Genomic DNA, 13045 nt, shown 5'->3' on the forward strand with positions numbered 1-13045 from the left:
AAGTGCACCAGAGTCCAGATCTAAGTGTGTATTGAACACAGATGATTCAGATTAAGCCATCTCACAAGCCTGTAATTGAAAGTATCTGTGTTTATTTTTAAAAGTTTGCTGCTCTCTATTGTTGTAGCTGTATATAAAATAAAGGTCCGTAGATACTTCTTCAAGTGTCTATCCTATTAGGTAGTGTTAACAACATCGAACTGTTGATTGCAGGACAAGGCACATATAATCCCTTTTATTGTTCATATAGAAATAATGATGAAATTATAAGACAGGGCACTTTCTACATAGAATAAGTGCTATAAAAATTGCTCAAACATTATTTTAAAGGATAACTTCACCTTTAGTGTCCTTTAAAGTGGAACTAAACCCATTGATTTAACAGTTTAAAAAAACAGTAACATTACTGGCACATACCAGGGCGGGACACATTGGTTGTGCTCTCAACAAAACTGTCAAGCCATCAAATGGCTGGTGTCATAACTGATCACATGTGCAGCACCATGGCAGTTGAAGATCAAACAAAGGCCAAGATGGCAGAAAACGATGGGAAGGTTTAGTTCCACTACAATAAATCGCCACCCCCTGACTGCAGATCACTTTGTATAACATGCCTCTTTGATCCAAAGAAATGGTTCTGACCAAGTCCTCTTCAAACTGCATGCATGCCGAATCCCCATTTATTGCTAAGGGTAAGTTATACTCCAAGGACCACTGGTGGCCACCATGAGCATGGTTTATCCATAGAAATTAATTGGGCTGCAGCACTTAAACTAGGTATGATGAGGACCTGTCAAGGACCATGTCAGAGAAGAGACAGCTGGAGCATGGGCTGAAGGTAAGTATGATACCAGGTGGACCTTACTCAGCAGAGAGGGGTATTTATTAAACAACAACTTCACTAAAGGTGAAATTGTCCTTTAAGAAAAACATTAAAAAAAAACCTCAATGTATTCAGAAACCCCATTGAACCTCAAGTATTAAAATCTAATGGAAAGATAAGTGTGTGTTGTTGACCACAGCAGCAAATCAAATTCCACCCGAATTTCTCTTGCACGGGTGTGAACATAGAAAGACCCCATCTGGTGAATTTTTGCTGACATACTGTATATGCTAACACAAGTCTATCTCATTGACCTTTACCTGTCCCCAAGGTTGAGGAACCCAGTCCACACAGGCATCAGTCACACAAGGCTTCCTTGCCGCTGGTCGATTGGTGAGTCCACAGTAATTTAAAGCCAGCACCTTTACACTACCATCTGCCATTAGTTGTTGGCACGCCACTTGTCTGAGCTGGAATCCTGTGCCAAAGGAGGCAGAACATTCAGACCATGAACTTGTGGCCCATCTACAAAAATAATAAATGATATCCTGTGAAAGGGCAACTCCAGCCAAATACATAGCTAAAATACACATACAGCAAATGTTTTATCAGGCACAAGATTTGTAAAGTACAAATGCTTGGGATCTATTCTCTCCTGCAATTCTTTAGCCAGTTGAAAACACTGGGCATGCCCAAAAAACTTCAAATCAAGATATGCATTCGGGGAGATTTACTAAAACTAATGAACACAGAACCTGGTACAGCTGTGCATAGTAACCAATCAGCTTCTAGGTTTTTTTGCCAATGCTTAATTGAACAAGCTGAATTTAGAAGCTGATTGGTTAATATGTACAGCTGTACCAGAAACAGTGTGTATCACTTTTAGTGCTGGTTCACACAGGGGCGGCACGACTTGTAGGTCGACTCTCCGAGGCGACCTGCACACGACTTCAGCGGCAACTTGCAAAACGACTTCTGTATAGAAGTCAATGCAAGTCGCCTGAAGTCGCCCCAAAAATACTACAGGTACCTTTTTCTGAGTCGGAGCGACTTGCGTCGCTCCTATTAGAACGGTTCTGTAGTAGAGAACGGGACGCGACTTGTCAGGCGGCTAGGTCACCTGACAAGTCGCCCCTGTGTGAACCGGGACTTAGTAAAAATGACAAAGTTGAAAAAAAAGCATTTATTTTGTTTCCAAATAACCTTGCAATACTGTGCAAGAATCATAATTTTAGAGTAATTAAAAACAAGACACATCTCAGAATAAAAATTATACTTTTTATCTACAGTAACAATACATTTTTTTTAAACTAACACTTATCAATATAGAAAAATGTGATTTGTTTTCAGTTTTGGTATTCTTTGTCTACTGATTTGCATTAAACAATAAAATCATTGATCCAAAGCAACATAATAAAAGAAAGCCTTGTTTGTCCCAAAAAAACGATATATGCTTTACTTTTTTATCTAAAGTAATGACAATAATATTGGCGAATAAACTGGCTCATAGAATAAATGTAAAAATTAATGTGGTCCAGAAGAGGTGTACAGGTATGAGAGCTGAACAGGTTAAAATGCATGCAACTTCATTGTGACTCCATCATAAATAGCAGAAAGTGTACAATGTCCCACTTTCAGATTGCTACGAAATATTTGGATGGAAGGATAGAATTCATATACCCCAATATTGATTTATAACCATTTTGAAGAACTTCGTAAGCTGCAGGGTTTTGATCTCTAATATAAGCATGGAATCCAATATATCGACCAATTATATGCCTAAAATGTTCCTAAATCCTTTCAAACACTACAGGTGGAGTTTTATCTCCAAAAACAAAAGTTCTTTCAATATCTACAGCTAAAACATGACCTTCATACATTCAATATGGCCCAAAAATTTACCAAACCCTCTAATTATTTTTCTAGCAACTACTATAGAAAAAAAGGGCCTTATTTCATATCTAGCTTCCTCTATTTGCCAAGACGAATCTGACAAAACACCCTGCCATGCAAGATAGAGCAATAGAAGGTACTTTTTGAGATAAAAATAAATACTTGAATAGAATATATATTTTTAAATTAGAGTTTAGTCATTTTAAATGTTCTGAAGAAGCATTTAAAATACTTTAAAATAAGCCATTACTCACCTTTATAGCTATAGGCATTGTGAAGAAATTAATCTTCAGCAATTATAACTATTACTTTCTTGGTAGTCTGCCAACCGTATGATTGAAACCCCACTTTGCGGCCCACTCACACCACATCTGTAGGGCATATACAGTATCTCACAAAAGTGAGTACACCCCTCACATTTTTGTAAATATTTTATTATATCTTTTCATGTGACAACACTGAAGAAATGACACTTTGCTACAATGTAAGGGACCCAAAGGGCCTGGTATTGATTTTAGGGGTGGGGGGGGGGGGGGCGCCGTGCCATTCTTTTCTTAATTCTGTCATAGGGTTCCCCTTAACTACTTCACTACAGTGTATTGTATACTCTGCACTGTGTTATATACACTACACTGACTGCACTATATACTCTGCACTACGTTATATACACTGCACTGACTGCACTATATACTCTGCACTGTATTATATACACTACACTGACTGCACTATATACTGTACACTGTATGATTATATACACTACACTGAGTGCACTATATATTCTACACTGTATGATTATATACACTACACTCACTGCACACTCAATCCACTAACTAACCTGCCTAATCTCTCTCCATTTATTAACACTATACACGGCCGCCATGTAAGCAGCCTTATATAGTGTGGGGTGTGGACTTAGCCCCTGAGCCATGATTGGCCAAACGCACCCTGCCTTTGGCCAATCATGGCTCTCAAAGCACATCGTGCTGCGATCGGCCAAAGAATACAGGTCAGGTGTATGCTTTGGCCAAATCAGCAGCCTTCAGTGCACTGCAATCTCGCAGTGCATTATGGGGCGCATTGAACACGCATCAAACACGCATCGAACACCCAATGTTCGAGTCAAACTTACGTTCGACTTCAACATGGGGCCCATCCCTACTACAGGGCGGTCGTGTGCATAATCATGCATATATACATGATTCTGCACTTCCAGGTTTTAGGTGCCAGTGCGTGTAAAATCACAGCGGGAGCAAATTAGTGGATCCTGCAAACACGATCTCTGCCAGAACCCACTGATCGTTTGGTACGCTGACAGAAATCCAGTCTGCCTATGTAAACAAGGCAGATTGTCATTCTGTTAGTACAGAAGATGTGGATCCTGTGTTTATGTAAAGCAGGAATACCAATCCATGTCTTCCACTAGTAAAAGCACCTCCCCCACTACAAATATTGAAAATATTGAAATATTAGTGAGGCATACAGTTAACCTTTTAAACACCCCTGATGTTAACCCCTTCCCTGCCAGTGTCATTAGTACAGTGACAGTGCATATTTTTAACACTGATCACTGTATTAGTGTCACTGGTCCCCAAAAAAGTGTCAAAAGTGTCAGTTAGATGTCTGATTTGTCCACCCCAATATCGCAGTCCCGCTATAAGTTGCTGATCGCCGCCATTACTAGTAAAAAAAAATCTTTTTTTTTACATTTTAAAAAATATCCCATAGTTTGTAGACGCTATAACTTTTACGCAAACAAATCAATATACACTTATTGGGATTTTTTTTACCAAAAATATGTAGCATATTGGCCTAAATTGATGAAGAAATTTGATTTTTACATTTTTTTAATTGAATTTGTTTTAGAGCAGAAAGTAAAAAATATTGTTTTTTTTAAAAATTGTTGATCATTCTTTGTTTCTAGCGCAAAAAGTAAAAAACGCAGAGGTGATTAAATACCACCAAAGGAAAGCTCTATTTGTGGGAAAAGAATTAAACATTTTATTTGAGTAAAGCGTTGCACAGCCCCACAATTGTCAGTTAAAGTAAAGCAGTGCAGTGTTTTATTGGAAAAGGTGGTGAGACTCCAGTTTTGTGTTAAAAAATATAAATATATATAACTAAATGATATTATGTACAGGATGGGTCCTGGATAGCAGGTATGTTGCCCTGCTATTTGGGTTGTGGTCCCTTTAAGGGGGATGAATGAATAGCAATTTGGGAGTACTCAAGCATTCTCACCCATGCAGGATGAGGGAATCTGGCTGGAAAGGGGTAAACTGACTTACACTTTGCCCAAGATTGGTAAGTACTGACATGGGTTCCAGAATTCAGAGGCTTGGAGAGACTTTGTGTGGGAAAGAGCCTCCAACCCTTATTATAGGGACCTTGGACCTAATAGGTTTAACCCACCTGCAGGGAAGGCCTGAAAAGGAACAAGAAGGAGTCAGCACCTATTTGTGAGATGGAGTGTAATAGTTCACAGCTGTGAGAAAGTGTGGACTGTCTTACAACTGAGACATTGGGGGTTATTTACGAAAGGCAAATCCACTTTGCACTACAAGTGCAAAGTGCACTTGAAATTGCACTTGGAAGTGCAGTTGCTGTAGATCTGAGGGGGACATGCAAGGAAAATTAAAAACAGCATTTCAGCTTGCACATGATTGGATGATAAAATCAGCAGAGCTTCCCCTCATTTCAGATATACCTACCCCTCAGATCTACAGCGACTGCACATTCAAGTGCACTTTGCACTTGTAATGCAAAGCGGATTTGCCTTTCGTAAATAACCCCCATTATGTGTTGAGCTCCTGTGGCTTTTCCTGAAGCAGATGGGAGCCTGAACCTAGGTATGGGACTGGTATACTGGTGGCGAGCCGTAGTATTAATTTCAATATACCAGAATTATGGACTGTTTTGTGTTTGATTTATTAAAGGAAACTGTTTTCTTAGAACAATACAAACTGTTTAGTTTACAAGTGGCTGGCTGGTTTTCCCGGGTCCCCCATATTACAGTTATCATACATGTATCTCACACCTAAAGAAAACTGTCAATGATCAAATTACTCACCTTATTGGACAGTCCTGTATGTTACATGACTGAGGACTAGCTGTTAATGGCTGAAGATGTTCACACAATGAATTGTCCACCCTCTGCCCTTCAGAATTCACACAGTGCTGTGTTCTGACTTGAGAGCCCATGTTTCCACATGATGTTGAGCAAGGTGTCCACTCACCATATTCTAAACTGTACACTGTAACAACATATAATTGAATTTATTTAAAAACATGCTGCAAATAGCGACGCTTTACGCTTTACTTAATAAGTAAAATATTAGTAACCAGATTGTTTTATCTGTTCAACTACTCTATGTTCCTAGAAGGCAACATGTAACTGGTTACCTGTGTATTACTGCAAACAATTTTTCCTTGCATAAGGTTATTAAACAGGTGTAGTCGTATTATCACCCAGTTAAGAAAGTTGCAACAAAAATTATTTTCTTTTGTAATTACTGTTGTCAATTTTCCTTTTCCTGTATTGTTTTTACTCTGATGTCAAAATTTACTCTAATGTCAAGCACATGACTACTATTAATTAAGCTAATTAATTACCGTACTCAACCAGTAAGAATCCATGTTGTTCTGGTCTGCCTTCAGGATAGTGATCTCTGACTGGTGGCTATAGGTTATTGCATTTTTCACCCCGTTCTGTGTAATTAGTATGCCTGAATTTTGATATTTCAGAACTGATTGTACACTACATTCACCCCATCCACATTTGTAATAAAAGCGAAATAATCATGCTAGATGTATAACAACATAAAACAATGTAAAAAAGTGATACAAGCAGCAACTCATCTGTGAGATATCAGCACAGTCCCAATATTGTATAACTTATACTGGGTTTCGCTAGTTAAATGAAATAAAAATAGGAATAAAAAGTCCACAAGTGACAAATACTGATGTTCCTGGTGAGTATCACCACCATCCACCACCTCGAGTTGTGATTTTGTGCATCAACACCACCACTAAAAGCTGAAAGGCTCGCTTACCAGCTCACATGGACCTCTCACTACAAGAGGTCAAAAATGCTCGTGGCTCCATACCCAGAAGGGGCCTTTTAAAATGTCAGAGGATCTTAAAAAAAAAAAAATTTAGCATTTTTTGTTTGCAGATGTATGGATGATGGAAGTCAGCAGAGCTTCACTAAGTTCTTATTCCTCATGAACTAAGTTCTGGGGCAAATTCCCCTGTAAGGTGAATAACCTACTTTCCTTTAGTAAATCATCTCCAAAAACTCGATGACATCATCATGTTTTACACAAAGATGGCATTGCAGTATACACTGTACATAAAATATTCTACTATTTTGGGGTAATTCCTGGGCTTGCCTTGCTTCTTACCTTATGATTTAGTGTCTGAAAGCTATTTCTATGGGCAATCAACAAGACATGAATAGCATCTAAGTTGTCCTGCTGATATAAAATAATTTGCAGAAAAGTAATTAATCTAAAGAGCAACTTCACTATTTGTGAAAAAAAAGAGTAACTCCAGCCAAAACAATCATTTTTACATTTTTAGAGTGGGGGAAAGTTAAAATCTAAACCTGATTTTTATTTCAGTACAAACAACTGACCACTGACCCCACCTATAACTGGCCTTCGCAGCAAGGAGCACATGGGAGGGCGAGGCATGTCAAACAAAACCAAAGAAAATTCCCAGCTCAACTCAACAGCCAGCCTGCAACCAACCAAATTCTCCTGTCTAACTATTTTTATTTTTGATTTGATTTTGATTTTGATTTTGGTCTATGATTTCTTTGGAGAGATATTTCCTTTTTTTCCCCCCTTGTTATGCCAGTACAAGAAATCTGGGTGTAGTTGTTCCTGGGCCATGAAGGCATTGGGGTTGAAGAGTGCAAAATCTGGTACAGGCTTAACTAAAAACCTGCAAGCTGACTGGTTTCTATGCAGAGGTGCACCAGATTTTGCATTCTCCAGTCTTAGTAAACCCCATAGCCTAGCCTTTCTCAACCTGACAAACCCTTAAAAACGTTTAAGATCTCAAACCCTTGCAATAACCATTTCATTGGTGGTCAGTGGCAAAATGTCCCTTACGCTGGTGGTTAACGGGAGGAAAGCCCCCCTTACAGTGGCGATCAGAATGTCACCTTTATAGGCAAGCTAAAAACTTCATACAGCTGGCTCTGCCATGTAGCACTGTCCCAGAACTATGCAGGCACCATTAAATAGGAGGTCACTCAGACACAACTTAAGGAACCCATAGCAATCTCTGCAGGGACCCCAGGGTTCCAAGGAACCCTGGTTTTCAATGGCTGGCATGGACAGTGTGTTTTCTTTTATATGAAAACATATTGTGTTCATTGTGCCATTCCTCCTCCATCTGTCCAAAAGCTTAAGGAACACAAAACAGTTTAAATCTTATGGAAAAATATGAATGGATAAGAATGCTTTCAGTGCAGTCATTTAGTTTAACAAGTTTCTAAAATAATCTGGGGGTACCCTGGTATTTGGCCACTGAACTGCCTGCAAATGCATTTTTATTCCTCTTTTGACACTGTTGAAAATCAAGCACACTACACGCTTTTGAAAGAGTTACTTTTTTATGTGATTGCAGAAACAGTCTGAATTTTTTTTAACAATAACCAGCAACAAATGATAGCTCCCAGCTGTGTCCACAGACTAATTGCTACAAGCCACAAGGCAATTCCTAATATATTGTTTTCCACAATTTTTCTATTTATTTTCTCACCAATTTCTTAGCTCATTAGTCCAAGTCATTTCACATTCAGTAAATGCTTTCTTTTGCTTGTTCATAATGTTCATAATGTGGTAACAAAACACATGTACCGGTAAGTGGGAATGTACTGTATTAAAAACGACTGTTGGAGGAAATAATTCTATTCTATCCAGACTCTACACAGAAATCTAGATTTCTGAGCTCAGGGATCAGTGCCATTGTCCTACTCCTTCCCCCCCATTCACATTTGAGGTTAGAGTACGTTAGGCAATTTTTAAACATTTATTTTTTTACTTTTTTGTACAATTTTAGGAATGAAGTGCCATACATGAGCTTTTTGGAGCAGGTCCATAGACCTCTTTTTTTTTTTAGGATTGCCTAAAAAACACACACAAAACATGTGTTTTTTTATGTGCTCCCACTCAAGTCAGCGGGGCCATATAATGTCCCATCAGGTTTCTAAAATCGCTCATGTACCTACATTCACAGAATGCGATGAGAGCAGGAAAACAATCAATATGAAGGACGGAGAGGGCAGAAGGCGCAGGTGATCGGTGCAACTTTTCTCAGTAGTAGTGGCTGCTGTTAACTCTCACAATGCTGGAGGAAAGCTGCTCAGGGCACCACAGGAAAGATTTTTACCAGCAGCAGCCACCTGCGGGTAAATCACAGGGATATGCGCTATTATACATGGGAGAGATTTACTAAAACTGGTGCACACAGAATCTGGAACAGCTGTGCATGGTAACCAATTAACTTCTTGGTTTTATTGTCAAAGCTTAACTGAACAAGCTGAAGTTAGATGCTAATTGGTTACTATGTACAGCTACACCAGATTCTGTGTGCACTAGTTTTAGTAAATATTTCATATGTGTTAGGTACTGTATTAAAAAAATAATAATACATTACATTTTAGCTGTAAAACGTAACTCTAGCAAAACTTATCATTCTTAATTTTTAATAGAAAGAGGAAAAATTACAATTTCCTCTTTTTTTTTTTTTTCTGCCTATGATTCCCGTTAAGAGATATTTCCTTACTCTATGTCCTTATGATACCAGTACAAGAAATGGGGATGTGGTTCTGTTGGGTAAGATAGTAATAAAAATAGGACTTCTGACAATGTTTTTGTCAGAAGTCCTAACCCTTCAGCACCCCATCTATCGGGCAGCGCTTCCTCCACGTGATGGGAGGCGGCTTCCCCCCTCCTCCTAGGCGGCCAATAGAATCACTTCCCCTTTTGGCCAATTGGGTGACAGCACCAAGCCCACCCTTTTTTGAAGCCTATTAGAGCCTCTGGCTCTAATCACATGCTTAAAAAAAAAAAAAACCCATTGGAATTCATGCGTCCAGCACCCCACATGTAGATTAGAGGGCTGGGCGCATGGATAGGGGGGCGGTACCCCTGCACCCTGTATTACTGGCCGCCACTGTTCAGCACTTCACTAGATTTTTTGTCACTTCCTGTCCTGGAAATACAAAAGGAAAATAGTAGACAGATTCATACTTTCTAAATTCGCTGTATTATTGTTATTTATTTTATTTCAGGTACTTTGACGGTATAGCGCCGTCAATTTATGCAGCACTTCACACACACACACATATACATTGTACACTCACATCAGGTCCTGCCCTCAAGGAGCTTACAATCTAAGGTCCCTAACTCTCATAAATACACATACTAGGTCCAATATAGACAGGAGCCAATTAAGTACCAGCATGTCTTTGGAGTGTAGGAGGAAACCAGAGTACCCGGAGGAAACCCACGCAGGCACAGGGAAAACATGCAAACTCTAAGCAGGTAGTGTCATAGTTGGCATTAGGAGCATAAAAGGCATTTTCCACCTTTTACAAAAATTTAATAAACACACCCACTTTCATATAAGAAAAAAATGTGTATTTATTTATATGTTTATACATGTATACATTTTTGCACTGCAGCCTGCAGAGTAATGCCACCACAATCAGTGCAACTAGGGTTGCACCTATATCGATATTGGTATCTGTGCCGATACCAAGCATTTTTCCGAGTATCGGTACTGGCGAAAATGCTCCAATACCTGAGATTGATACCGGAAGTGACGTCACATTGGGGGCGGGCAGTGGCATCGTTAGGGGGGTACGGGCCACACCAGGGTGACACCCGCCACCCGCATGTCCCAGGCAGCTGCGATGGCTGGGCTGCTCCTCCCTGCGGCCAGCTGGCCACCCATTCAAGTTACTACACAGCCTTCGGGACCGTGAGGCAAGGACTGGGTCATTCATGTATTTAGAGTTTGCTACAGCTCTACAAGAAGCTTGTCCTAGTGTTGGTTCTGCTTGGACTTATTATGCTATTACGGGTGATGTTGTTCGTCCCTTGTAATAGCAATAGAGTTGATCAAACGAAAAAGTTAAAAGGTACAGTGTCTAAAAAAAAAATACAATTAAAAAATAGGTATTGGTAATTGGTATTGGTGAGTGTATCATATCGGTACTCGTACTCGAGCTTAAAAAACTGGTATCGGTGCATCCCTAAGTGCAACTGTATGGGCCTTTGGTTATGGGCCTGGAGGAAATAAACAATGGGCTTGTGCGCCATTGCAATCTGTGAGTCCCTCTGCTGTGGGGGAAAATAAAACTTGTAGTACTGGAGCCATAATTAGCTAAACTAAATTTAAAAATGCAACAGGATGCTCCAGGGAGAAGCCCATAACAATCCAGGTGGAGAGGGTTTGGGAAATGTTTCATGCTACACCCTAAATATAGATGTAGCATGAAACATGGTCCACAAGGTGAACTAAGCCTTTAACCAATAATATTCTTCTTCTACATGTGAAGAGAGTAAAATGAAACATTACCTTCCAGGGACACATTCACCCAAGCCGACATTGTCTTTGAGTTATTTGAAGTCCAACATCTGTATTCTCCAGTACTCTGCTCTGACAAAGAGTTTATCTCCAATACACGGCCAGATACAAGAATCCGGTATTTGAAACCCTTCATTTCTTCTATCGGTTGCTTCCTTAGAAACCAGTGAATGGTGTTCTGGTGGCTTGTCTGCACTGGACAACCTGCAGGGTCAATGACAGCATTAAACATCAGACGACACAAGTAATCCAGTATGAGGGATTGTGCTTAGATGAAACCCAAAAACTCATGCAGTGCAGTATAATTTTGATTATATGCCTAGAAACATCACTGGTTGCAAGATGTAGATGACTGGGTCGCGTAGTGTCATTGGTTGTTATAATGCAAGCACCTGTCTGCACCATGAGCAGTGGTGCTGTATAGCCCAGTCACTTGCATTCTAGCAACCAATGATGCATGACTGAAAAACATAATTGGTTTCTAGGATGCTGGCAGTGGGGCCATAGCATCATTGGCTGCGGTGCCAGCATCCCAGCAACCATAGTGGGTAGCTAAAATGAAGTGAATAGGACGCAGTAGTATATGACCCAGTAATGAAATCTTTCCAGCAGTCTAGCTGCTGCGTGAGTTAACATCAGACTGATTTTGTGTTGTGGATTACAGAGTCCACAGTGCACCTTTAGGAGTGAATTGAGCCGTAAACTTTTCATATAGTGTATGCCTCATTAAATCTCCTGCAGTGACCTGCTGCCTGGATAAACCCCATCAGATATTAGACAACAGACATGCTGGGTAAAAGAGTAAGTCCGGGTTCACATATGTGCGAAATTGGATTCGGTTTTCACCGCATCCAATTCCCATGGCATGCGAGTGTGACCGGCTCTCAATGGAGCCGGTTCACAAATGTCGGGGGCGGCCATGGTGCAAATTACAAAAGAGTCCTGTGCATTTTTGGGTCCAGTTCAGGTGCAAATTCAGACAAAAATTCGGACCTGATTCACACCCGAACCGTTGAACAGACATGCACTGGACCCCATGCTTGAAACAACGGCCGCACATATGTGAGCACGGCCTAAAAGGGTTATTCAGTGTTTCACATCCTTGCTTCTTTTGTGCTTCTTCCTGATAATGGGGGGTGGAGTTACAGGACACTGTGCAGACACACAGAGGTTGATTTACTAAAACTGGAGAGTGCAAAATCCGGTGCAGCTGTGCACGATAGCCAATCAACTTCTGTTTTTATTAGACAATGCTTAAAGTGGAAGTCCAGCCTAACACTAAAATCTTTTGGAAGCCGCTCCGGTTCGGTCTCCAGGAAGCTCTGCAGAGAACACAACCGACAAAGGCTGTGAAATAAGGTGACATCACCCATAGACTTGCTATGGAGCTTGTTATGGGAATTGTCGGCTGCCTCCTCTGCACCCAACTCTACAGCCGCTGCTGAGAGCTCAACATGGGAGCGGAGCGGCTTCAGAAAAGGTATATATACTGATTTCTTCTTTATAGGGCTAGATAGGTTAGTGTTAGATCATGGATGTCTATAGATGTAGTGATTTTAGCGTTAGGCTGGACTTCTACTTTAATTGAACAAGCTGAAGTTAGAAGCTGATTGGCTACCATGCACAGCTGCACCAGATTTTGCACTCTCCAGTTTTAGTAAATCAACCTAATAGTGTGCCTGTATTACATTGTCTGTTCAGCCCGAGGCATAATGCAGGCTGTGC

General features: G+C 40.2%; 1 protein-coding gene across 2 annotated transcripts in view; it reads right to left on the reverse strand.

Annotated features, from left to right (window-relative positions):
• Positions 1-13045, reverse strand: part of ADAMTSL3 (ADAMTS like 3) — a 754066-nt gene that overhangs the window by 14720 nt on the left and 726301 nt on the right. For both annotated transcript variants that reach the window (XM_073618577.1, XM_073618575.1), the window contains 3 exons: positions 11312-11524; positions 5784-5967; positions 1144-1348 (listed from right to left, as the gene is read on the reverse strand). In XM_073618577.1, coding sequence (XP_073474678.1) covers positions 1144-1348; positions 5784-5967; positions 11312-11524 — 602 coding nt within the window. The remainder of the gene's footprint in view (positions 1-1143; positions 1349-5783; positions 5968-11311; positions 11525-13045) is intronic.

This window comes from Aquarana catesbeiana, linkage group LG03 (assembly GCF_042186555.1).
Source record: "Aquarana catesbeiana isolate 2022-GZ linkage group LG03, ASM4218655v1, whole genome shotgun sequence".
Lineage (NCBI taxonomy): Eukaryota > Metazoa > Chordata > Amphibia > Anura > Ranidae > Aquarana > Aquarana catesbeiana.